The sequence below is a fragment of the Lepisosteus platostomus genome, chromosome 22, assembly GCF_059453375.1.
Source record: "Lepisosteus platostomus isolate fLepPlt1 chromosome 22, fLepPlt1.hap1, whole genome shotgun sequence".
Taxonomy (NCBI): domain Eukaryota; kingdom Metazoa; phylum Chordata; class Actinopteri; order Semionotiformes; family Lepisosteidae; genus Lepisosteus; species Lepisosteus platostomus.
Genome location: NC_142632.1, coordinates 10,333,693 through 10,360,189, shown reverse-complemented (window position 1 = coordinate 10,360,189; position 26,497 = coordinate 10,333,693). Strand labels below are relative to the sequence as shown.

Below are 26,497 nucleotides of genomic sequence, written 5' to 3'. Positions count from 1 at the left end.
AGAGTGGTGACAGAGGTGCCAACACCTGACAATGTTAAGTTTTGCCATTGTGCCAGCTGCTGCAGTTTTGTGATCCCACAGCAAGTCATTTCCTGCATACAATACCATTTACACATATTATATTGCCAGTTCATATTAAAAATACTCACACTTTAGAACTATGACTCCACAGTAAGGCTCTGAGACGCACTTTGAACAAAGTAAATAGTTTTTTTTTTCCTACTCAGAAAACCTCAATTCCTGAGCCCAGACAAGTGCATTTTACATACCCTTTAATGTACTTCTCTCTGAAACCCCACATTCTCCTTGGCTCTCCCTTAAGCAAGCTGTTAAGAGCAGTTTCAAAAACTGTCCACAAAAAACCCATTTGCTGGAAGGTCTGACCTGCTCACCCCTCCTGCTGGGTATTGCACAAGCTAGCGAGCAGAGTGACAGAGGCGCAGCCGGGATAAATGATACAATGACATCCAGGCTCGACGTGTCAGCGGAGGGGGAAAGCAGTGGCAGCTCTGAATACAGGAATTATTCTTCGTCGTCTCACACTGTCGCAGCGAATTACACTCAAGCTCTTGGCTTGCTGAAGAGAGCGACCCTGGAATGAATGGGTGATTGCTGAGGGAAAAAATAATGATTGTAGTCTTCTTTCACACTCCAGTCACTTTTCACAGCACCATACTTTTCAAGCTCAACTAATGTCACTTCCTCTTCTTTTTTTAGCTGCTACATTGAGCGTCTTTCAGTAATAAAGTGCACTTCTTTCCGTCAGCAAGGGAAAAGAAAGGCCCAGGGGAATGTGACAAAGTGATCAACCGATATCTTTCAGCGGAGTATCCAAACACTTCACCAGGAAGTAAAGGTTGAGGTAAGAGAGCTTAGCTGAGAACACACTGGGTGATGGCAATTTTGCTGGCTCACTAGAACTGTGCCCAAGCTCAGCTGGCCAAACGCAGGCCAAAGGTCCCTAACTGTGTCTCTGCCCTTATGTCTACAAAATCCTTCCCTACAAGCTGGTTTTACAGTTCTATAAACTACAATGCAAAGACACCTTACACCCCACGACACCCAAGCTCTTCTAAAAGACCGAAGACTGGTGCCATTAAAAATGTTTATATTCAAAGTCAAATCACCATGTGCTGCATAATGAAACTTGCTAACTGCAGCTAAACAATTATGGTGTGGCTTGTAGCCCCTGGGGGAAATGTGAATAACCTCACCTGCTGGTGTGCTCTGGCACGTGTGGCTGAAACCTGCTGGGTCATACACCACATCTCAGTGACACAACATGGCCCTGTCTCCCTGGATGAAGGCTAAGAGCACAATGTTATGCTTGGGCAGTGGAGACATTTGTCTGCAGAACTTCAGGGATGACCTCTCACAGTGCCACCAGGGCCTCTGCATTACTTGAACCAGCAACACTTCTCTGTTTCCATCAGCACTACATCCAGGCAATGTATAAACTTCAAACAAAAAACTGTCAGCTACTACGAGAGGGGATAAAAGGCAAAAACGGTGTTTAACCTTTTTTTGAGGTAATGCACACTTTCCTCATACAGTGCATGCGACTGGAAACTGACATTCAGGAGCCACACTAATCCAGCACATCAGCTCCAGTCCCTCACACTGTGATAACCTTCACAGAACAGGAGCTGCTACGCCAGTCACACAGGGGGCTCAGGCAGCTCTGGAGACAAGCCTACAGTCAACACTAATGCTGTTCCACATTAAGAGATTTGTTATGGACTTCAGGAGCCCTGCTTGATTCTGACTAGGTGGTTCAAAAGTGTAGCAGGGGAAGCAGGCTTACTTCATTGAAAGATAATATTTGATTTGTGATAACTTTGTTTCTGTAATTTATCATTTAAGTTCTGAAATTAGCAAAATAATGATTGATTACACAAGAAAAGTAACTGCTCAATGGTGTGCACCCAGCTGTGTGCATTGCTGGTTAGATGTATATCTTTCATGGTATAACAAGCCATCATATCAAGGCAACCACTCACTCACATAATCACTGTAATTTTGAGCTGATGAATATGAGAAATGCTGTCCAATTTAAACATTCTGCATCTGAATAAAACTTAGTCATTAACAAAATTTAGAAACAATAGAGGTTTTTATGAAAAGTTGCCTGGAACCTGCATCTGACATGCTTTGAAGCTAAAATAGACTTTAATAATTATTCACAATTCTACAATCCAATTTTTTTGGCAAAAGAAACTTTGGCATTAGTTGCCTCTTTATTTCTTTGTGCTTTTCTGTGTGGCTCTCTCAGCTGGTTAACTAGATTCAAATACTACGACCTTGACTCACAGGAGAGCAGAGACATCTTTTGAAACATTAAGTCGAAAATAGTGTATTCAGATTGAAAAGTAGAGTATGTTTTAATTTAAATAAACCATTTAATTCTAACAAATCTCCTGTAACCTACTCTTGGATTTTATATGGTGCATGAAGTATCAGGACTCTTTATAGTACAAACACAGAATTAATACATAGATATGTATAGCTGATTCAGCAAATAAGAACACAGAAATGGTTACAAACAAGAGGAGGCCACTCTAAATCAAGCCAATTTGGTAGTCAGTAACTGATCCCAGGATCGTACTGTTCAACACCCCACTTCTCTTTGTGTAAAGAAGTGCCTCCAGTTCTCAGTTTCAAATGTATAGCTCTAGAGTTTTCACTTGTGCCCCCTGCTTCGAGTTGCACTGTTCAGTCTGTTGTCAGCTTTGTTGATTTTGTAAAGGCCCTCAAAGATTCTGAATACTTGTATCAGGTCCCCTCATAGTCTTCTCTGTTCAAGACTAAAACGTTTCAGCTTGTCAGAGTAGGACATTCCTTTGAGAAGGCACCTTGTCACTCTTCTCTGGACTGATTCCATGTAGTCAAATAACAGGACCTCCTTTAGGAGTTCTCTGTTTCTGTTAGTTCTCTGCACATGATAATAATGGCCCTAATAACCTTCACATTGCTGTCCTGTCCACTCCTTCACCTGCAAACAAGTCTCACAGGTGAGAGTGCACACGCGTTCAGTTCCTCACCAGCCTAGTTTTCACAGTGAGTCGAGCACACAGCACAACAGAAATATTTGCAGGTATTGTGCTGCAGATTTAATATTGAAAAGACCAAAATCTAAAAAAAAATATTAAATGAGTATACTGCATGTGTATTAAATATGTAGTTTTAAAAATTGTGTACTAAAAATATTAAACTACAACATGATATTAAACAGACAATATCTAACAACGGTGACAAACGTAAAAAATCCACCAAAGACTTCCTGCGTATTAACATTTAAAGCTACATTTGAATAATAACCTACACTTCAAATAATTACTTCAATCATAAAATCATCTTGAAAGCAATGTGACATTTTCATTAATTTTAATTCTGTTTAGCTCGGGAATAGCAGGCTTTCCACATATGTTCAGGTCATTACCAACAACTGATGATGGCAAGAGACTAACATCGCTTTTTTGTCATTCCTTTTTTTTGATGATATTCTGAGTATGAAATGAGGAATAAAAGTAATAAATAAAACTGTGTGATAAGAATGCTCTGTTGTTCTAAATTACTGACGGTCTAGCAGGGTCAGTCTAGCAGGAGATCTGGGGTGATGGGAACTATGGGGCAGATCTGAGTGAAAGGAGGGGTAAGTTCTTTGACCGGATGCCTGCAAATTGTCACTGACATCTTGTTCTCCAAGCTGGTCTTGTGGCACAGCTATGTCCAGCCAGGCAAGGCTCCCCATGAAGCATTTAAAAAGCCATTATGTGTAATAGCTGTTAAATGAAGACACACTGTCCATCCAGATCACAGGACCCCTTCTCACTTCCACAGAACCCCACCAGAAGTCCTGGAAGAAGTCATCTGTTTTTTATTTATTTTTTACTTCCTATTTAGATAGTCAGATTGAAGTTGCTCTACAAACCACACGGAGTGTAAGTAATACACGGAGGGCATCTGAACATGCTACTGTACATACATGTACTGTGTAGACTGTGAGTCAATCATCAGTTTTGTTTAAATAAACAGGTCACATAAATGTTGACTCTATGTCTGGATCGCGCCCTATCCAATCCTTAGTCTTAAAATTAAAAAAAAACGAGCATCCACTTCCAAGTCAATTAATTGAACAGCACAGCACACAACATGTACTGTAGCTCATTCTACAGCGTTAATACATACTGGAGCTCATAAGACACCAGAATAAAACTGCAAAGGGTCTACCGTTTACATGTGGGTAAGTACTGTCCTCTCTACTGCTAAATGGAATTTATGTTGGGTTAGCACCAATAAGTAAAATCCAATTTTCAACATTATGTTGCTGAGGAAAATCTAATTTTAGGATGACTGCATTTCAGTAGTCTGTTTCAGAGCTCTGGTCTCTTTCCCCATCACCTGCCAACTTACACACTAGTGCAACTAACGAACCAAACAATTTTCGTTTATGAGATCTCTTACACTGCTGCTTGGCTATCTCTTTTAGAATAACTTGCCTACTGTATATTCCTGTGGAAAGTGGATATTTTTTAAAATTTCTGTTAAAGATTAGAATAACAATGGCTATTACTGTATAGCACACACTGGGCATGTATGAGCACAAAAAAAACTAAAACCACTATGCATATCTGATTATCCTACAACTAATGCTCCTTGGTTCTTACAGTACAATGACTGCTTCTGAGCAGATCATGTCTGTAAAGTGGGACACTACTTGCTGCAACAGTAAGTGCCAGACATCTGGTCTCATTTATCAAACGCTGACATTGGAAGAGTTACCTTTTATAAGTGCAAGGAGTCAACGTATGATATCGACTGACAGACCAGGTAGGAATCTGTTAACTCGTTGTCCATAACGGAATAAATTGGTAAAAGAATTAAATCTCAGAATAAAATCTGCCAGCGAATAGAGGTTTATACTTTTCTTACTCAGATTTTAGTCAAGCTTAAAATAATCAGGTTTTTGCTGATTTACTATAAAACAAATGACAAGGGAAATCTGATGAATGAGAGAGATTAAACTACAGACTGTACAATCACAGAGCAATACATCTTTCCTTATTTGATACTTAGTCATCTGAGATTTATTCTTTTGTTTTTGTTTTTTTGTTTTGTTTTTCCCTTCTATTTTTGCTTTATCTGCAAAGGGTTAACCATATGTTTATCACAGAGCCCTAGGGCTGAGAGTTGAATGTAATGTGATCAGTAATGAATTTTGTGTTACATTAGGCTGTATAAATGGACGGACAAGCGCAGACTACAAGTGTCCGGGAGTCTGAGTTAATCTAATGATGCAAAAATAGAGACAGAACCAATTACAGAGAGGGCCAACTCGGTGCTGCTGCAGGGACTGCAAATGAATAGGTACAAATCAAATTACCGGCTAATAGACGCGCTACAAGAGGGGGCAGTCAATGCTAAATGCATTAGGGCCTTGTGACCTCCCTGCTCCAAGCAGCAGTATCCAGAATCCAACTTCCATCTTCCCTCAAAAATCAAAGGAACTCTTGTTCACTTAAGTAGAAGAAGAAAGCGCTGTTGCTTCCTAAATGAGTTAAACATTTGGATTGTCAGAATGGCAATTTCCCCTTTTGGTTTCAGTACGAATGACCTAATTTATTATTTTAAAACCTTAGAAATGTACTGTTTCCAAGCTTATCCGTGCAAGAAATCACTTTAACAAACCAGAAACAGTTTACAAAGAAATGCTGATCTTTTATAAACTTAAGAAAAGAAACAGGCACAAATTTAAGCACTTTGACGTTTTTACTCAGTTCTGCTTGAAAGATGCAAAGTATAGAAAAGTGTAGGGATAAAGTAGGTTCCCTTATTAAGATGTGTACTGTTATTTTCTTCCCTGAGCTAAGTGAGCTGTAAATTACTGGAACTAGACAGAGAAGAATTTCAGAGAAATCTACCGAGAGTGTTTTTTAAAAAGGAACTTCAAACAGACAGAATAAGGCTTATTTAAGAATTCAGTAAATTTACATTTAATTTATTAGTTCACTCTTTGAAGTTTAGAAACACACTGAGGAAGGCCACCGTGTCTCTGAACTAAATAATCACAAAGATTATTTAATTCCCTTTACTCTTTGATAATTATGACGTGCACAAATGCAGCTGACTGGTGGACAAAAGAAAAACAAAACACTTTGAAACAGCATGTTGCACTTACTGTCAGGTGAGAAATACGCTTGGCTAGGATTTGCCGGTAGTATTCCGCACTGTTTAAAGTAAAAATTACTTAGCAAACAAATTAATATGAATCACTTAGAAATATTCCATTGATATATATATAGTAGTTTTTCATGATGGTAACAGACAGCTACTTATTTTTAATCCAGATGACTGAGGTGCAAAATAAAGAGGACAATGATGGTAATCTGTAGTACACGTCTACAAATCTCTTGCCCTTCAGCATTGAAAGAATCAAGTCATTTCTAAGGGGCGGCTAGAAATAGGTTTCTAATTATTTTCTACTATAATGCCAAACGCAAATAAACAGGCAGGGGACATTCCTGCCTCCCATGTTAAATCATTACTGCTGATGAGAAACAGAAGGTCAAAGTATGAAGTAGTCCCTCTCACCCCAGCACTAAATCACAGGGGATGAGGACAGATCAAATAGAGAAGGTGGTAGCTCTCTAGAGCAGAAATTCAGCCACAGTACCGTCAGGTTATCAGGTCCTAACTGCCACTGTTCCCAACCTGTAATCTGTATTATCTAATACATTTTTCAAGTTTCTGATTTTGAAATACTGCAAAACCTACTGAATGATTCAACACGTTTTTACGATTCAGATCTTTTGTTTTATAGGAAAAAGGTGCTGTATATATTATCACAGGCGTTTATTATTCAAGCAAAATAAACATCTCTAAATATTCTTCCCACTGCCTCCGGGCTTTAGGGCAGCTCGGGAGAAAAGGCACAACGGTACGTAAAGCTGTGGTCCTGCAGTAAAAAGAAAGCCATGGCTGGACATGCTGCCTGTCTACGTGGAGGATCATGTGTACCATGGTGATGGTTACACTGATCCCAGTGCTGGAGGATGGTGTGGGTGTTCATCTTCACTAGAAAGAGCTTTGAGCAATAACCAGGAGTTTGTCCTTAAAGGGATGTGGGAGTACTGAGAAAACGGCGAAGTCATGTCGTGGATGCTGAGTCACTGGGATTGTTCAAGTGGAGTCCTAAGCTTCTATCAAACTATGTCAGTAAGATGTAAGCAAAGGTCCCGCTCCCATGGTCTTATTCGTCTATTCTTACCCGTCCCAGAGCCAACAATATCCCTGCTGGGAGACTCGGACATGGCGTCAGCCAGTCTCTCCCGCAGACCCTCCTCTGTGTTGTCGATGGAGGACATGTGCCGCAGACCGAAGCTCTCTGGCCAGCTGCCGCACACCTCCAGCAGGGTCACGCTGCGGTCAAAGGTCCCTGCGGAAGACAAAGGAGAGACAGCGCTTCAGTCCGTCTGTCTGACTGTCTGTCAGCAGGCTCCGGGGGTCAGGGGTCAGGGGACAACCCTGGATGAGAGTGTCTTCACTTCGCCGCTCCTGCCTTGTGTCAAATGCAGTTTCACTCTCCACCACACCGCCCTCTGCAGTGCCTTGATTTACTGACAGAGTCAGATGGCATTCAAGTCGGAAGAACATGCACAGAGGTCAGTTTCAAAGATGACACAAAAAACTAACTGAAAATACCACTGATATGGACACATTTCAGCCTTGATTATGAACATCTCTGGCTACTGTTCAGGCTGTACAATGTTAGACCACTCTGTTTCTTTCACAAGCTTTTCCTACCAACAACAGAAACATGTGGAAAGTCTGAATTAATCTGGTTGCAAAATGTAGCTGGATTCAGTATTTACATTAAAAATCCCTATCTCTATGCTTCTGTGAACGACATACATCACTATATGGAGTCTGAATATTTTGAAGATTTATTATTTCTTAGGAATGGAAATAATTAGCATGTGTAATATTTTTCTCTGTTTAATTATTGGATCACAATACTGTGTTCCATTCACTATTTATAAAAACAAACAAGCAAACAAAAAAGTTGCTGTACTATCTATGCCAAGCTGCAGGATAAGAAAGCCACAATAATAAAAAAAAAATCTGGCAGAGAGTTTGAGTTTGTCTGGCTTTTGTAATCACAGACTTGGTTGAGAGACACCAAGGGAGGGGGGGGGGGGTGGAGGAGGAGGGCGGAGGAGAAAAAAGACCAGCAAGACTCGGCTTTCTCTCCACAGATACCTGGTACATGAAATACAGCCGGGTTATCAGAGCCCGAGCATGGAGCTTTGATCAGCAGGCAGCAGCTATCTGCACTTGTCCGGGGCCCTGCGCAGCCTCACCCACACTCCCCCACACTGACAGCTGCTAATGCCCAGGCGAGAGTGCGGTGCGGGCGGCCGCCGGCCTGGCCCTGATAGCAGGACCGGGGCCTGCCGCTATCTGCTGGTAAACACTCAGGCAGGCAGGCTCATGCACAGGAGATAACTTTATACCACTTCAGAAAGTGTGTGTGTGCCCGTCTGCCACTGGTTCCTCGAAGGACCGCGCCGCTCTGGAACGGACAGGCATGCCTTGCAAAGCCAGGGGCTGGAGAACGTGTGTGTCTGTGTGAAGAAACGCCGTACATACAGGTTCCTTTCTTGTCATTTTTTCAGATTTTGAAGAGTATTTTACAAATTATTTAAATTTTGGTTAGTATTTGGCATAGTTTTAATACCTGAAGTTAATGCATTAATATATTTACATTATTCATAGCCATGCACTCCACAGTGTCTTGTTCTAGTGTCTGTGCAACAGCATATAGTTTTCAACTCCTTCAAACCAGAAGAGTAAACTTTACTAAGAAGAATCCTACAGATAAGGGACTTAACTATGTGTGTTTGTATGTATGTAATGTAGGATGCAGAATGAAGAAGTCTGGGAGAGCAGTGCTGGAATGGGACAGGCACATTCCCAGACTGGGCACTGGGTCTGTACTCCCCTTCGTCCCCACGGACCCCACGGCATCACCACACCCTTCTGATCTGTCACAGCAGCAAGTCCCTCTGGGCTACTCTTAGGGTGTTTCCCTACTAAGCACTGAATTTCAATGAAATATTAATTTTAGGGGCTGGCTTTATTTATTTTTTAATGAAATGATTCAATATTTTTCTCACATCTCCTTTCTCTGTTCGAACTTTCTCCAAATTTAGCATCTGCACTGCAAGATGACAGGAACGCCCTCTCGGTCTGCAGGTCTGTGTGAACAGGTCTGAAGGAGGTGTGGATTATACTGTCTTTGAATACTTAAGCCTGCCGCAGTTATTTTAAGGGGCAAGCCCAGTGGCAGAGTGATAAAGGTATATTTGGATGTCAAGGTCATGGTTTCACTCTCTTGACTGGGGCGGTCAGACTGTGACAAGGGTATCCGCAGCTTGTCTGACAGCCGGACAGTTCTTCAGCATTCCTCTATGTCTGAGTAAAATTTAAAAGAAGAAGGTCACACAGACTCTGTAAGGGGTGCAAGTTGTTCTGGGCTCATCCCTGAGATGGGTCTTTTTTCTTACCAGATGAAGACCTTCTCTAAACGACTTTGATATTAGGGCCACAGCCTTTTACGAAGCTGAACCTGACATTATCCTCATAAAGAAAAGAGTATTATCTCACTCCCAGCTGTTCAGAAACATTTAAGTAATTATCTCGTACACCTTCAGTTCCCCTCAATGTAATCATGCTGTTTTTGACATTATAATGAAAGATCACGGCAACAGAGAATGAGGAGGGCACAGAAAGCTACCATGAAAGTCCCGTTTCTGTGAAACCCAAGAATGATCAAATATAGTAAACACTTTAAAATGAGAAAGGTGAAGTGTGAGTAATTCAATTAGGTTTATTGCAGGCTGTAATTCTAATGTCTTTACAGTCACTTATATCCTTAACAACACGTCACTTTTATTATCACCCAAATTTGTGACCAAAAACATCTATTTTAAAATTAGCGCCCATCACATATCTACAAAGTTTCTAATTGAACATGACTGGCACCATGACCTGATGACTTAAATATGGCTTTTCAGCATTTTATTCTTAATCGGTTAAGACAAAGTCATTGTTGTCATCACTAGAGATTTCAGTGAGGAACGGATTTATTTAGTTACTGCCCATGTCAGTGTAACTCAGCTAATGGTAACAGAGAGTATGGGAGCCAAGGTTCAGACTCTGTGAGGAGAGAGCTTTGCCAGTGTACCAATGCAATTCAATTCCATCAGAACCTTCCTAAACTCTTACGCCTATTGAACGTCAACTGATGTCCGGCTGTACAGTAATTGTCGGATCTGACAAAGAGCAAAGACTTGGGAATGGCAGCCTAATTGGAAACACATTCCCATCAAGACTCTTAGAAATCCCTTCCTGTGGTCTGGACAGATGAGGGCTGTCTGCAGCTCCAGGGCACCGGTTTATCATTTGGCACCACCTTTGTGAAAGTGTCCCTTTGGTGTGTGTCTGCCTGATGCATCAGCTCTTGAGATAACTATGACACTGAAGACGATCCCTTCTCTCCCTCTTGAGCGCCGCTACTCTCTTCTGTCAGGACATCTTACACACCACCCTAGAACTGCCCAAATAGCTGCAGCATCTCATGCGCTCTTTGTGAAGTGCTGCCAGAGAATGGCTTCAAATGTGCAGCGAGTAGCTCTGCAGTGATCCCATCACAGGTTACTGGGATACCAGACTGACAGTAAAACAGACAAGTGTAATGTTGCCTCGGAAATCTGGTCCTGAGAGCTGCCAAAAATGTTTAGTGGCAACGTGTGAGGGTTAATGTAGCCGTAAGCTCCAAGGATTAACTGCATGATAGCCGCCTTAGAGAATGCATTTCCCTCGCATACAAGGACTTTGCTTTTGTTACGTTACAGTTCAGTTCTAAATCATTTACTCCCTTTCCACCTACTTTGCTATAAAAGTGTTACTAATCCCATCAATACAACCCTACAGAGCAGAATTATTTGCGGTCTCTTTCACACAATGGGTTTTGCACTCAAGTCTTTACATCATTCTTTCTTAAAAGCCATTTCAGTATTATTCTGAGCATCAGAAAAAGTGGAAGTCTTGCAATTAGCCTTAAACCTTTAATAGCAGCAAGTGCTTTCTCTCTAAATTGCACATGGTGGTTCAGAGCACTACCTGTAATCCCCTATATTATATTCAAACACGTCAGGATTTTTTCAAATAAGCTCCTTTTATACACACTGTCTTGGGGAATTATCTTTTTGCTCTCTTTTTCCTTTGTATAGAGACAGAAACATCTTCCAAATCGGCATCTGACAGGTATTCTTTAGAAACACCCGGAGCAATAGAGTCAGAGCTTTGAAAGGTGTAAACAGGTGTGCCAAATGTTAATAACCTGATGAGGAATTAAGACAACAAGATTCTATAAAGGCCTAGTGTCAATCCTGAAGCACCTAGATCCAACTGTAGACTGCAGTCAATTAGAGTGAAGCTGCATTTTAAGATTTTAAATCCATACTACTTGCATATTCATGATGAATACTTCAAACAAGAATAATGTAAAGTGTACATGAAATGTTGGCAACACAAAAAAAAGTATATAAATGCTACCTGGTTTCATAACTTTAGGATTGTTTCAAGAATAATTCTGTTGCTTAGCTGTGTCACAGAAGGTGTCTTGCCGACTGGATGAAGCCTCCTATAATGAAACCACAAACGAACAATAAAGGCATCAAACGCTAAGCCCAGCTATAGCACTCTCTACTCATGCCTCAGCTTGCCCACAAGAAGATTAGAACTGCGGCAGCAATGCAGGAAGTCAAAGGGAATGCTTGGATCTTGTTCCCAGAGATAGAGCCCTGCCAACAGGACAGATGAGGAACTGGTGATCTCAGCCTACCTCTGAGCCATTCCTTACCAGCACAGAATACTAGAGCAGCTCAGAGCAACAGTAACACAGTTATCGTGTAAAATACAACTCGGTTTACCTCCGAATTTGCTGCACAGACTGAATCACAGTGTAGCTTTGTGTGCAATTGTGTCTGGGCCATCAGTAATTATGCCCATGCTTGCCAAGACTGTGCATCTCTTTAGGTCCTTGGTACACACATGCCTGTGTTTGTATGTGGATCAAACGTACATGCAGAACATGTCCCTCCAGTGCTTATTCTCTCTCTGCTGCAATTATGTTGGAGCTTCAGGGAAAACTTTATACAAGAAGAAATGTTCTGTGGGTGTGTGTGCATCTCAATCAAAGATGCACATGTGTGCAAGCGTGTGGTATTTTTGTTGCCATTGTGTGTTCCCTTAAATGTTAATTTTTTTTGCTTTGTTTTTTTTTCCATCTTTTTCTGCCTGGCCAATTGTGCTGCAACGTTGCAGATGTGAAAAAAGCCAGAGCGACCTGATCAAAGCAACAGTCGCTGTAAACAATGCTGGCCAAGTCTTCTTCTGGAGTTCAAATAACATGGAAAAATGCCCTCAGCAGCGAGAGTAAAATACAGAGAAGCACTGATTGGCAGTTTCGAAGCTCTGTGACTGTTAATGAGCTGCAGCAGCAGATTCATGAAGCGGCCCAATGAAACCTGTCACTACTAACCGCCATGAAAGTCAATGACCAGACCCGACCCCTCAAGGAGGCCTTAACTCTGCTGCACCACTAAGGGACTGCAATGCCACAGTTTCAGTCTTGAGACCTGTTACCCCCTCATTTCTCCCTTCTCATTACAGGGAACCTGAGTGACTGGCAGGAGCTACTAACCCCACATCAAACAGGAGATGTGAGCCTCACCTGGACCCTAGAACCGCCTGCAGCCCATGGTCACCTTGCGGCAGCTGTCTTCTTCTCCTTCGTTTTGCCACCTCATTCGAGACAACACTGACTTTGTCCCTTTATTCCGGGTGACGTTCGTAAGAAATGCTAGTAATCTGATTAAAGGGTTGCAATATGTCTGACACAGCATAGGCCCTGAAGACCCTGAAGGGGGTGCGCTTACTGACAAACTGCTAGAACTCTTCTGACAGAGGGAGAAATGAGACTGGGCTGGCTGACGTAAAAGGTTCAAGCTCTGGACTACAACACGGTCAGCACTCCAACACAGTGAGGGGCAGCCATGCTGCTCACAGACCTTCACACACCCAGGGGGCAAACTGACTTCAAACTGAGCTGCTGCACTCATTCTGATTGCTCCAAACTGTGTATTTACAAAATGCACCTTTTCTGGAAAAAGTCTGGCATTCATGTCTTGAAAGGTACAATTTAGAAAACAATGGCTTGTCAATAATTAGACAAAAGGGTCTAATGTTTGCATATTTAACGCCTTAATTCCCTGTAAATTCCCATGTAAATTCATAAAAATGAACTGCAGACAATTATGTTCTCTGTATGAATTGCTACCACATCTGATACTGACACTATATCAGCTATGGAGACCTCTGTATTCTACACTGCCTATACAGTATAATGTGCTGTGTTTCAGAAAGCACGATGCTGCACTGCATGTTAATGAGGGAACATCTGGATTGTTCACCTGGCTAGCAAGAATGAATCAACACCTGTATGTAAAAATCACAATGCCTTCAAAGCAAATTAGAGCAGAAAACCGTTACTGAAGCTAACCTGAGACTTTTCCTGCAGTCGGGTAAATATTTTAAAGATAAAATTAGAAGTGCCCTGACGATGGCCTGTGCCACAGAGCAAAAGGAAGGCGAAAACAAAGCACCAGTGGAAAGTGCTGCATGTGTGCCGAGCAGCCCTTCGCCCTACTCTGTTCTGCTCCTCAGATCTATCAGAGACGCGTGAAATCTGGAGCTGGGAGTCACCCCTCACTTTTCATTAATCAAGGTGGGTCTGCCCACAAAACAGCACATCCATCAGGCCTGGGTTTCACTGTGAAACCCAATCGCGCCCCAGCCTGGGTCACCTGTCTGCGCAGGATTGATGACCAGCCCCTCACCACCACCCCCCGGCTCCCCCCCAGCTGTGTGCTTTCTCACCACCAGCCTGTCCTGCAGCTACACCCCGCCACAGCCGAGACACAACAACACAACGCTACTGCTGGCTACATAGCGCACAGGGAAAAAAAACACATCCTTCACGAATTTAAGGATTCACAGAATATAGGAACTCTAAATTAAAAACCTTCAACCAAACTAACCAGCTAAGTAAACACACACTATTCACAGACTTCGTATAGTGTAGCATGTAGTATCCACACTACTTTCCTGATCTTGAGAACTCAAGAGCGATTTAAGGAATCCAGCTGACCACACCCAAGTGAAGGACAATTGTCTCATTAGTCAGGCTTTCCTATTCCATGCACATGAAAACAGTTTGGTCGTAGTTCCCAGTAGCCTGGTGGATAGTGGAATTATATCCCACCATGCATTTATGTTTATGCACATGCAGTGATCGCCTCAGAGATTCGTGGTAAAGAGCGTCTCTGATGCAGTCCACGCCCACTCCATGTGTGCTCTGTCTTGAGAAAAGCGTGGTGTCAGTGAGTGACAAGACAACAGTGGCACACTCACTGGTATATATAATCACTGCAGTTTTTATTTCATCTTCTGAACACATGGCTCCCCTGTCCACCAGTTCGTACGGAAGATAGGACCCATGATCCAACATGAACGGGCGTTATAGATACTGAAGGCCACATGTAAAAAAGAGGAAAGTATCACAGCACCCAAACAATATTTACCTTACCTGAAACAATTTGATTTAGAACTGTAAGATAAATTACCTCCTGAGTTACATTTTCTTGAGAATGATATTACATTTTCTGTAGAGCAGATCTCCTGTATTTTGCACTTTAGCTTGTTTAAAAAGCAACTAATAATGCTTAACTGCACAGTACAGACAGACAGTTTAAGAGTAGCTCTTAAACTGCCTAGCAAATAAATGGCAAATATATGAATATGCAAGTCTATATGTTATTTATACTGCTTCAGCTATCATATTTGTTCTTTCATTGGAAGATGCCTAAAATAGAATATACAGCTCCAACTCTCAGTGGAACATAGCATGTTAGCGACACATTAATCCTCCCTGTTTACAGTATTTATACAGACGTCAATTTGTCTCTAGGGGTGGTGGGAGGGAGAGTTGCGTTAGCTTTTGTTCCTCAACATGTCAGGGCTGAAGAAAACAGGGTATTAAAGAAAGTAAATGTTTTACCCGAAAGAAACGTCTATCTGTGTTTAAGGGGAATGTCAGACATGGCACAAATAAAGCACACAGTTGAACACTGTGAGAAAACGCCTCAAGACAGACTTCCAAATGGCAGTGGAATCACCCAGCTGTGCTGCTGCTGCTCTCGGGGGCTGGAAGTGGTCATCTGTGGTCAGCCATGGCCATCGGATCCGCTCGGCCCTACATTCCTGTAAGTGTCCTGACATCGCAGAGCCAGAAGAAGACAGCAGCGAACGCCTGGAGCTGCTGCTGGAGCTTCCAGCCTTGGGGCCTTTTAGCCTTTTAGCAACGTGCTGCTAACTACAGAGCTTCGCTCTTCTACACTTTCAAAAGCCCTTTAATCAGATGCTTTATTCCTGGAATTATCAACCATTAATCCCCCCTCCGCCCGCCACGCACCAGCAGAAATGTTTTACAATTATTTGTTTAGTTATTGTTTAGTCCTCCACAGGTCTCTACGGTTCTCACTACCATCCGGGAAATGACTCAGCGTCAACATAAACTCGTGCTGAATTTTGTTTACTGTCGCTTTAACACATGCCAAATAAATAACTCCACATTATTTATACATTCCCATGCGAGCAGAAAGGGGAGCCAGGTCCCATGGCACCGGGCATGATCTAATTTGTGACAGGGAGCGCGTGGAACTGCGCCGTGAGAGTGGCTGCGGTCCCTGTGCCCTCTCGGTAAGTGAGTTATGGTGCAGGGCCTCCCATTCATCTCATCTCCGCCGCAAAGAAAAAAAAGCTGCAAAGGCAGGAGCCTCAGCTGGCCATCAGGCGAGAGGTGAGAGCTGAGAGCCATCGGGCGGCCCCGCCCCTGCGCTCATCCACAAGGGTCTGGCCTTGTCGCGGAGCATTATTAACCAGCTGGCTGATGTGTGCCGGGGAGCTCGGGCACAAGGAAGGGATGCGATCGACTGATTACACCGCTACACCTGACTCGAGACAGCTTCCGGGCATGGAGTCGCCTCTCCGCTAGCGTCTGTCTCCTGATAAAAGTTTGGGGCTCCAGGGTGTGTCCATCCACGCCTGGCTGTCATGGCAGTCCGGGACTTCAGCTGAGGAGGGGCCACAGCTGATAGCGAAATAAATGGTGCCATGGCTTAATAAATTGGGAAAAAATGTTTGATTCTGCGATATGGCGGCACAGGCTGTCTTGCATATGTGGCAGGACTGTTAACTTGGAATCACAGGGATATTGTAACGATTTGAAATCTCATGGAGATACACAGCAAATCCTCTTAATAGAGAATCAGGAGAGGCATTTTCGCTGCTCAAGACAACACAGCACAAGCAGCTTTTCAGTGCCACGTATTACTGGGAGTTTCGACACTGGCTCGGTAAGACAGCTCACTGTGGTGCCGCTGTAGTATGCGGTATGGTCACTGAGCTGCTGTGGTGCTTCAGGTCCCTGGACCTGTTCCTCGTCTGGACTCCCATTCAAAGTGCTTTGCAGGTAATGGGGATCCCCTCCACCACCCCGAGTGTGCAGCCCCACCTGGATGATGGTATGGCAGCCAAACTGTGCTGGTCCACTCACCACACACCAGCTATCAGTGGGGAGGAGAACGGAGCATTGAAGTCACTTCATTGATGTTGATTATCTGGAGGCACAACAAGCCATTTGCTGTTCTGAAATTTTGCTCATTTTCAACTTTATCCAATTTACTTTTTCAAACAACAACGACCACAACAACAATAATGATAATAATCCACAAGCTGGAACCCTCACAGGTATGACGTTCTTTCAACAAACACACTTGCACAGGGGTGATTGTCCAGTGGGACAGGACGGGAACTGTCCAGCATGTCCAGCAGGGACAACTGCTGTGGCTGACACAGCCCTATCTGTGATGCAGCGCAGTGCAGGTCCAGTCAAAGCCAGCCTCCCCACATGGCTCAGACCCTGCAGTGCACGCCTGCTGCGCGACGTGGAAGAGCATTTCCACCTCCGCGGGAAGTTCAGTCTTATTTAAATTATTATTATTTTTTAACTACTGTAACTACGGCATTTCTATTTTTGAAGCAGACCACCGGCTTAAGCAACTATTTCAACTCAAAGCACAAAAGAAATAATAATTGGTCTAATTAAAGGCTTAATTTAGAAAAACATATTGCATATAATGAGCTAGAAACATTCCCTGTACTGTGTGCTGAAGGTTCAATTACAGGTTTTGGACGTAAAATATATTTTATCAGATGGTTAGCTGAGCAAGTTGAAAAAGTCACAAATGTCACATTTCTTGTAATAATAATGATAATAATGATAAGCCCTATCCAAACAGCCACATGTTTTAATCTTTGTTTTTCAGAGGCTGGTGGAATCATTCCCACATGGCAAAGACACATTTCCAGCAGGTCATGTTAGGGATCACCCTGCCCTAAAGAAGGAAGTGATAAAAAGGAGTACTGCATGTGAAACCCCATTTGAAAATGAGGAAATGTCACCCTAGGTGGCTCCACGCTGCACAGTGAACAATTTGGCTGCCTAATGTGTCTTTAATCTGACTGCTTTGGTTGTTACAGGAACGGGAAAGAAGAAATTCAGTGCTGCAGCCAAGGAAACTACAATTATAATTCCCCCCCCCCCCCCCTCCTCGGAATATAAACCCCTTTTAAATGGGATTAATCTTGTTGATAAAAAATGGCTCTCAGTGATGAATGTGCCACAATGTGTATGATGACCTGATGCATGGGCTTCAGGGTTTTAACTTGTTGCGGGGCAGCTGGAGCATCAGATATTATTAGGATAAAATCCTACCCGCCACCTGGGCGCTTTGAAAGTATGTGCACAGCAGGGCATGATGCTCTGCGTGCCTTGAGAGATCTTCACTGCAGCCTTTTTCCTTAAAAAAACAACACTCTAAAACAACACAAATGGAGGCAAATAATTAATATTGTACTTTGAAATTCAGATTCATTTAACTTCTTCCAAATGTATTAAGGAAAAATAACGCTGTAATGAGCTGCAGCTGTGAATAATGTCCCTACAATCAAATATTTTATCATCCCCCTTTTTTGCATTTGGTCAGAATTAAGAGAAACTAATTTTTGGAATCAATTGAAAATCCAGTGGGGAAGCTGCCCGTGAAAGCTCATTTCCAAGCATAATATCAGATTGAACAGTCCCTGCCAGAAAACTGCTCTTTTAAACTTTTAAAACTTTTTAATTGTTAAAAAAAGTTACCTTAATCATCGAGAGTTCAAACAACTGAATGCGAGACGAGCAGTAAAGATTTACATCTGATCTGTTTTTTAAAGCAGTGCAACACTCATGTTGCTGTTACAGGCACCTGACACATTTCTATTTCACTCAGAAGAAAACCTATAAATTATCAATAATACTACCTGCAATAAAAGTGTCAGGTTGTGTTTTTTTTTTAATTTGACCACACAAGTGGAGACTCCAGAACAGGCCTGTAAAGAGTGCAAGGGCCTTAGCTGACGTGCTGATAATCTCCTGGCAGAAGCTGCTCCACAGCACTTCCAAGCAAAGACCAGTTAGGGCTGGAGCATATTAGATCTGTCTAGCGAAATCATAAAGTATTTATGTTGACACAGCAAGATCAATAGTGACATATCTACACGAACAAGCACTTCACATTAAAAACACAGAGCACATTCAATTTATTCTGTCACATCCTGAGAAGCAGGACCGGGTAATTGAGAGTGATTATTTCCACTGTCACCCTCAGCTGGGATATGCATTATGAAAATTGCCGAGCTGATGATGAAAAATTAGATATTGATGGAAAGACCAGGGGCAACCCACCCCAGTGGTTTAACTAAGAGACATGCTTCCTTGTGTAATTGTCATCCAGCACATGAGGGGGTTAAACACAGTCTAGCCTGCACAAATGACAGGAAGGCCAACGGTAGCTTTCAGGCTGAACAGAGAGAGCCTTTAACTATGGGATCAATGACACGTCAGTACTGGGGCACGGCCGAGAAATCTGCCAGAGGGAACCATTGCAAGAGTACAAAGGCTAGCAGACGACACAAAGCCAAAAATTAAAACTTTAAAGAAAGTAACACTGAACAGTAATGTGCGCAATGACATCTGGGACTGTAATCAGCTGGCTGCTTTCAAGAGCTGCCAAGGCAAACAAGCCAATAACAAATCCACTTTACAGATCATCGATCTGCCCTGGCTCCTGCCAAAGTAAATAATACAGGGCTGAAGTTTGCTTTTCCAACCAGTGATCTGGGAGCGAGGAAGGGCTGCTCTCTCCACCTGAGGAACGGTCCCACTGCCCTGCCATCGCTGTGCGGCTGTGGGCAACGCGCACGCGCACGCACACTCCACGGGCCTGCCCGCGTGTGGGACACAGCACTGCTGCTGCCGGCGTGCGTGCGTGGCTCCCTGATGCAGGCTGTGACGGCCAGTTAATGCTGCAGTTGTAACTGTACACACTGAGTTTCACAAAGGCTTTGCGCCACAATGTGACTTCCAACCCTATCTGTACAAGGAAGATAAAATCAGGTGGTGGTTCTTTGAAGAAACTGTCTGCTTGAATAGACTGCTGCATTCTTAGCTAAACAGTCCAAGTTAATTATTGCTCACGTTGAAACACCGGGGCCTGATGCCACCAGGAAAAGAAATGAGGCCCTGTGGACAGTCTAGACACCTCTTAGCTTTGTATTTTCTGATTTTAACTTTGAATGAAAGTTTGGCTTTTTCCACACAGCGTCCTCCAGACGAAGACAAGAGAAAAGGAACCAGTTTTGCCATCTGGAAATTAAAGAATTTAAGCAATCAGAAAAAGTCCCTGTAAAAAAGGAGATGTCTTAAAGAGTTCTTAAATAAAAAAAAATCATCTCCACTTCAATTGTTTTAGGAATAATTTTAATTTAAAAAAAAGGATACTGCTAAAATGATTGCAAATAAACTGGAATGTATAAACTATTTTCAAAATGTTTATTTTACTTTTCTTTTTACTGCACACAAGAGTTTTTTTTCCGTACACTCCATCTCATCTCGGTATCAATGGTGTATTTGTAAATAAGCGTACACATAGACCTGTCTATGAAGCAGCTACCAACAAGCATCTTCAGCCTTGGTTTCCCGTGAAAAAGGGCCAGCATTCTAGCAACAAAGCAGAGGAGACAGCCTCCATTGAGAATGGAAATGAGCTGTGCGTCCCTTGAGGCACAAACTTACAGCACGGAAACACAGTAGAACCGTGCAAACACAGGGCCAAAGAGAGAGGAATTAAAAATCTCGAATACCATCGGAAGGAAATGACAAAATAACCGGAAAGACAAATCTTTTACTCTATGGATGTTTTGCTCGTGATCAATTGTTTTGATTTTCACTCGCTTTATGTTAGAGTTGTTTCTGATGAACGTGCCATGTTTTAAACATCTGTTGGTGTAACAAGAGAATTGTCACTTCTCTGTTGCGCACAGCCCTGCAGACATGATTCCAGAATGGCTGGGGTAATTACTGGAGTTTGTTTGATCACAGCCAACTCTTCAATATTCTTGTGGATTTAAGGGCTTCTCCTGCAGATTTGTTGGTAGTTAGATATATTTAAAAATAAAAATCACGTCTATAGCCTGCTGTCAGCTCTCTCTTCCAGGATTGCAGGGAGGTGGTATAAAAAGAGATGGATGACTCACATGAGTTTCTCTGGAATCAGCGAGAAACGTCAAGGCTTTTTTTAAAAGATCTCTTCAGAACTTCCCCCTGATTTCTTGGTTTAGCAGGAAACAAAAGTGTCAGAATTAGATCTGAATCATCACAACCCAGTGAAAGAGGAACACAATTGTGATCAAAGAGCACAAGTTCTCCTTTTCTCCAGCTCAATCTAGCAGGGACTCCAGCCTCATATTTACAGGCTAAATTTATTAGATTTCATAAAAGTGCAGGTGCGGAATATTTATTTATAATAATTTAAATAATTTAAACTCTGTTTAAATTTTTAACAGAAAGAAACCCCAAAACTAAACCAAGAACCATTCCTTGCCCCTACTACTCAAAAGCACGAAAACAAATAAATGTACAGAGTGTAAAGGAGAAACATTATTTTCCAACTCTCCACATTAAAGACAAACCAAAAACAAAACCCTGAAAAGGAAACCCAGAGAGTTCATTCAAATAAAACATCGGAACACTTTCCAGAGCATAATTTTGAAACGCCAAAGGAACTGGCTCTCCTCTGTCTGCAATATGGTTGATCTCCGTATTGAGACACTGTGAGCTAATGTTCTGCTGTTCTCAATCTATGAAAGCCTTATACACCACCAGCACTTAAAAAAAGAGTCAGAAGACATCAGACTTCACAAGCCATGATGGTTTCATTAGACAGTGTGATATCATTGTGCTTGTGAAGCTAATGTCCCGGTTTTGTAACCAGAAAAAATGCTGTGGTGAGCGGGTGAGGAGAGACCCAACAGGACAAGATTCATTCTTATTTCTGCAGCGGCAGGAAGAGCTGAAACATTTTGTTCAAATGGAAAAGTTTAATTGGACGAGAAGCTGATCTGCTAAAAATCTGAATACATTGTCTACCGTGTCTTGATAAAGCAGGATTTGACTATATGGAAAAAGTGCTACCGTACATTACTGAGGAAAAAAAATCCTAAGCATATACTGCTAGTGACCTTTGTCTTTTCTGTACTCATTTATCCTTCATTACTCTGAGCTGAGACATGAAGAGTCACAGCTGAATGCTGTAGATCTTTCATAAGATGAAAAAAAACAAGCTTCACTTGAGTTTCGTAGGTGTGGATTCTGAACAGCAGTGAGATGTGTGACTACCAGATGACCAGCTCTCCCTAATAATTCACTGGTGGGCAGCTCCTGCATACCTCTGGCGCGATCGACTCTCTGCACGAGTTCCCTAACACGCATACACTGCACCAACCAGGCCCCGGTTGTAGTATTCCAGATATTTTTAGACTAAACAGGGTTTCTGCGGTTAAATCGAGGGATTAGCTGTCCACTTGTGCAGGAGCGGCCAGGTCACTGGAGGCGGATGTCTTTCCTCAGCCGAGCCCTGCGCCTGCCTTCGCCCAGCCTGCAGCAGACGACGACGCGAGAGGGGTAACGAGACCCAGATGACGGTCTGTCTGCTGGTGTCGACGGTGCTGAGAAAAAGCAGGCCTGCGCGGCCCGCACCCTAACATGAGGAGCCTCCCCCCCCCGCCGTGATACCGTGGGATACCTCTCTGCACACACACACAAACACATCAAAGGCCACCGCCTGCTCAATTACCCAGTGGTGCTGCAATAATGGAAAAACAACAGAAATAAAAACAAAATGAAAATCGCTTTCAGATTTTTCGAAAGCCTCCCCAAACCTCCTCTGTTATTTTCTGTATTAGCTGTGGTCGTGGTGCTGAAATTTAAGATTACATCTGCCGCAAACGGCTCAGGGTAAACGTCTCTCAGTATGTGTGTACAGTAAGGATAATGTAAAACAAGAAAGCATGGTAAGCACAGCGGGGCTGTGGTGAGTTATGGCACAATGGGAAGTTAAAGAACGGCTGATAAAATCCATCAGGGATGAACTTGATTGAGGATGAAAAAAAACGTGGCAAATGAATATACCAATTTTTGATTAGAGATGGATTTTTTTCATGTGGCTCAATTCCACTGGAGTGACATCACACTCGCACTGCTATGGCATTTACAGCAGGTTTCTGTTTACTCTCCCCTCTCTACTGCTTTCATGCCTCTCCTTGCATCAGCAGTGAACTCCTGGCTCCTTGAACGCACGCTCACGATCACGATTAGAACTGTTCATAACCAACCAACGACGGACTTTTCAGCTTTCTTTTCCTGTCACTGTCACCTTCAAAAACGAAACATCCCGATCGTCCTGCACCGCCCCTGCCCTGACCAGCAAAGACCCTGTTCTCGGTCGTGAACGAAGAGCAGATTTAAAAGCACCAGATCCGGCCATGCGCTACCCCCTCACACAGTAGACACACAGCGGCTACACCCCCTGTGCTGGAACCAACCGCTCCTGTCCTTCGCTGCTCCACGTTAGGAAGGGAAAACAACTGCTCTGCTGCACATTGCACTCAGCTGTAGACTCCCAGGTGTTCTGAAGCTCTTATTCACAAGTTGCGGGTCAGAATCAGAAATCAGGGGACACACTGCAGGCTGGGTGAAGCAAACAGGGGACCGACCCAATGTGGCCTGTCCAGGGTACTTTGTCCATCACAGTGGGATCAGTGTGTTCTGTAAATCCAGCAGCTCGGGGACAGAAGAACACCTACAGTAAGCCCTCTTGTACTGGTCACCTGTTTATCACGGTAGCCTTGTGTTTGTACTTAAAGCCTTTTTCTAGACACGCGCTCACAATGAGGAACGACAAATCGACGGCAAAGCCAAGAGAGGGCTCTGCGAACAGGGTGATGACAGTTGTGCTGAAACTTGCTGAGCAACAAAGACAAAATGAACCAAAACAGCAACAGACTGACGTCGTGAATCTGAACACTGCATATTCACAAAATACAGTTTGAAAATGAGTGTTTGACCCCTTTAGCTTGTTTGCCTTTAAGTAACAAAAAATGGAGGATCTTATCCAGCCATTTCTTGAAATAAGCCGTTGTATCAGCTTCTACAATATAGGTGGGCAGCCCTTTCAAAACCTGCTTGATGAATTCATCATTTAGCGATGCATTTTATCAAAAAAGAGATATACGTTGATACTTATAGGAGATAAACAGTAAATTCATCCAATCATTAATTGTATAAAGTACAACAGAGAGAAGTAGAGCAATGAAATGCTAGATTTCATGAGTTTTTCCCATTTTCACAACACAATACCATTTAAGCAAATGTACATTACTCCAAACTAAAGAAAAGCAATGACTTCCATATTCCTAAGTATTATGTATTATTTCACATTATGTGAAATGAATATGCAGGGACACATTTCTATAAAACCTTAATGATAAGTTGTGCTCAAAACATAAAAGTACTCCAAACTCTTCCTTCTAACTTCAGTTTATAGATTAATCTTTTAATATTAACGTTTTAAGAGGACAAAGTGGTATGTGGCTATCAGGCTCAAATTTTAGTTTTGACATTGTTATTTTATGTTTGAAAATGATCCCTCAAAGTGTTCAAAATGGTTATAAATATACAAATGATGGTTTGAAAAGAAACCACCACTGTTATATACCTTGTCTATATCCTATAATGAAGAAATAAATGAAAAAAATGAGCAACCTTCATTTTGAAAGCCTCCTCCACATTTTGCTGAGAAAAAGACACCTAATAAATGAATGAACAGGAATGAAGTGCACATCCTCAAAAGTCCAATAAGGGCAGTTTTTCCTAAACTCTCACTAAGCTTAAAACAAGAGTAATTAGGACTGTGCCATTGCCCAGGCGCTCTAAGGAAGCCTGATTTTACTTTTGTGCCCATATATCAAATCTCCCACCATGCCCTGCTCCCTTCCCCGCTGTGCAAATTTGTCCAATTAGACATGGCCCCACAGGGTGGAATTTAGTGTGAAATGTGGCTGCAACTGTCTGCAGATTAACGAACAATAAAGCACATTTCACAGACATGGCGATTTAAGGCCTATCAATAGCAGCAGAGGGGAGAGGAGAAGTGAGACAAAGATAAAGAGAGAGCCCTTCAGGACCCCCCAATCCTTAACCCAAGCCCCCCCCCCCAAGCCTTCCCGCCCTCTGCTGAGACCCCTGCTCCACTCCCCCTCCAGGGCCAGACTCCGGTGGATCCAGGTGGGATGGGCAGGCTGGGCTGCTGCACTTCGCACCTTCAGCTGTCCCATCTCACACCACTGACCCTCTGTGGCGATATAAGACCCGGGGAGAAGCCGGGATTATCTGTCTAAGAGCCTTACATGTGTCATAGGAGGCCAGGTGCCAGTTTCAATGTAATTTAACGGCTAAGAGCTTTTGTAAACACATAGTCCCGGCACTAATCAGAAGGAGAAAAAAAAACAGCAACAGAAAAAAACAAGTCACAGGGAAAGAAGAAAAAGCACAAAGCAAGGGCCTGATTGAGAGAAGGTGGAAGGGAGGCAGGGCAGACATTCCACTGCTAAGTGCCGGATCTGCTTTTTGAAGCTTTTCTTCTTTGTATGACTAATAATAGATTGCAATTTTATCACAACACACAGGAGATAATTCTTTCAGCTTCGAGCTCAGCCCCCTCACCCAGCCCCTCTTCGAACACACGCTGATCCTTCAGCAGGGCGTGAGGAAAGATGTGCCATCAATCCACCTGTGATTTTTAAATTCTCCAGAGGGACAAAGAAGATTTCACCATGTCTGGTAATTTGTATTTTTAACATGTTAAAGGTTTATGTGTAATGTCTGTGAGCTATATGGACTGGACTATGGGATTAGCGAACTGTGAGAGTCCCATGAAACTCTGAATCTCTTCACTGGAATATATGGCTCTTTCCTGTGTAGGACACACTCCTTCTCCTGCACTGAGATCACACATGCAATGGCACATCCATGGGACTGCTTTAAAAACAGCCATCACATCACATATGGAGCACAGCAAATGAGAGTCTGCCTGCAAGGTCTCTGCGCGTTTCCGTGACACCTGTCTCTACTCTGGGCTCTGTGTAACTGTATGCAATCTTTGAGCACACAGGTTTTCCTTCTTCTCTATGGCCTGACCTCCCTCCACAAACATCTTTACATTTTCCCCCTAAAGATAAGCAGCTAAATCTGCATGTGCTCTGGAATGAAAGTAGTTTTAATTTGAATTTTATCACAAAATGTAACTGTGTCAGTTGTATGGAAAGACATCTACTACTGTCGTGTTTCTTAGATCAGTTAGATTCTTGTCTCAATTCGCTGCTAGAAATCAAATGTGTAAGATTCTGTTTCTAACCTTTCATTCGTACCACTTAATCGTGGAATATCTCATAATAGTTTATTTGTTATAATTTATATTGGCTGATGAAGAAAAACACCCTAGCTGTGTTTTAAATACCATCCGAATTAATGCTGGTTGCTATGCCGCTAGATAGATATTGCCTAGCAGAGAAAGAGAGAGAGTAAAGGCTGGAATAAGGTGCTCACGCTAAGACAGCCGTTTTAATCGGCTCTAAGACACTTAACAGACTGGAAAGAGTCACCGTCCAGGCCGGAGCCACGAGCACAGGGCAGGCAGCTGACAGCCTCTCTCACTGCTGTTCCATGACCCAGCAGGGCACTCTGGGCACCTGACTCCACTGGATCAGCGAGATGCACAGGCTGTCTGTACCACTCCAGGGTACTTCCCTGGAATACGACACTCACAGCCACACGAGCGTTCTTCAAAGTGAGCCAAAGAAGATTAGACCTCAA

At 42.8% G+C, this 26,497-nt stretch overlaps 2 protein-coding genes across 9 annotated transcripts in view; one reads left to right on the top strand and one right to left on the bottom strand.

Annotated features, from left to right (window-relative positions):
- brip1 (BRCA1 interacting DNA helicase 1) overlaps positions 1–13,380 on the top strand; it is a 178,861-nt gene extending 165,481 nt beyond the window's left edge. Inside the window, exons 33-34 of one of the 4 annotated variants that reach the window (XM_088616285.1) lie at positions 718–862; positions 12,739–13,380. The gene's annotated coding sequence lies outside the window, so the exon portion shown is untranslated. Of the gene's footprint in view, positions 1–717; positions 8,132–12,738 lie in introns of those variants that run through there. The other 3 variants (XM_088616283.1, XM_088616282.1, XM_088616281.1) reach the window with 3 other exon arrangements.
- Positions 1–26,497, bottom strand: part of bcas3 (BCAS3 microtubule associated cell migration factor) — a 235,246-nt gene that overhangs the window by 10,542 nt on the left and 198,207 nt on the right. For 4 of the 5 annotated variants that reach the window (XM_088616288.1, XM_088616287.1, XM_088616289.1 and 1 more), the window contains one exon: positions 7,268–7,435. The exons of the other annotated variant lie outside the window; for it this stretch is intronic. In XM_088616288.1, coding sequence (XP_088472414.1) covers positions 7,268–7,435 — 168 coding nt within the window. The remainder of the gene's footprint in view (positions 1–7,267; positions 7,436–26,497) is intronic. 5 annotated transcript variants of the gene reach the window in all.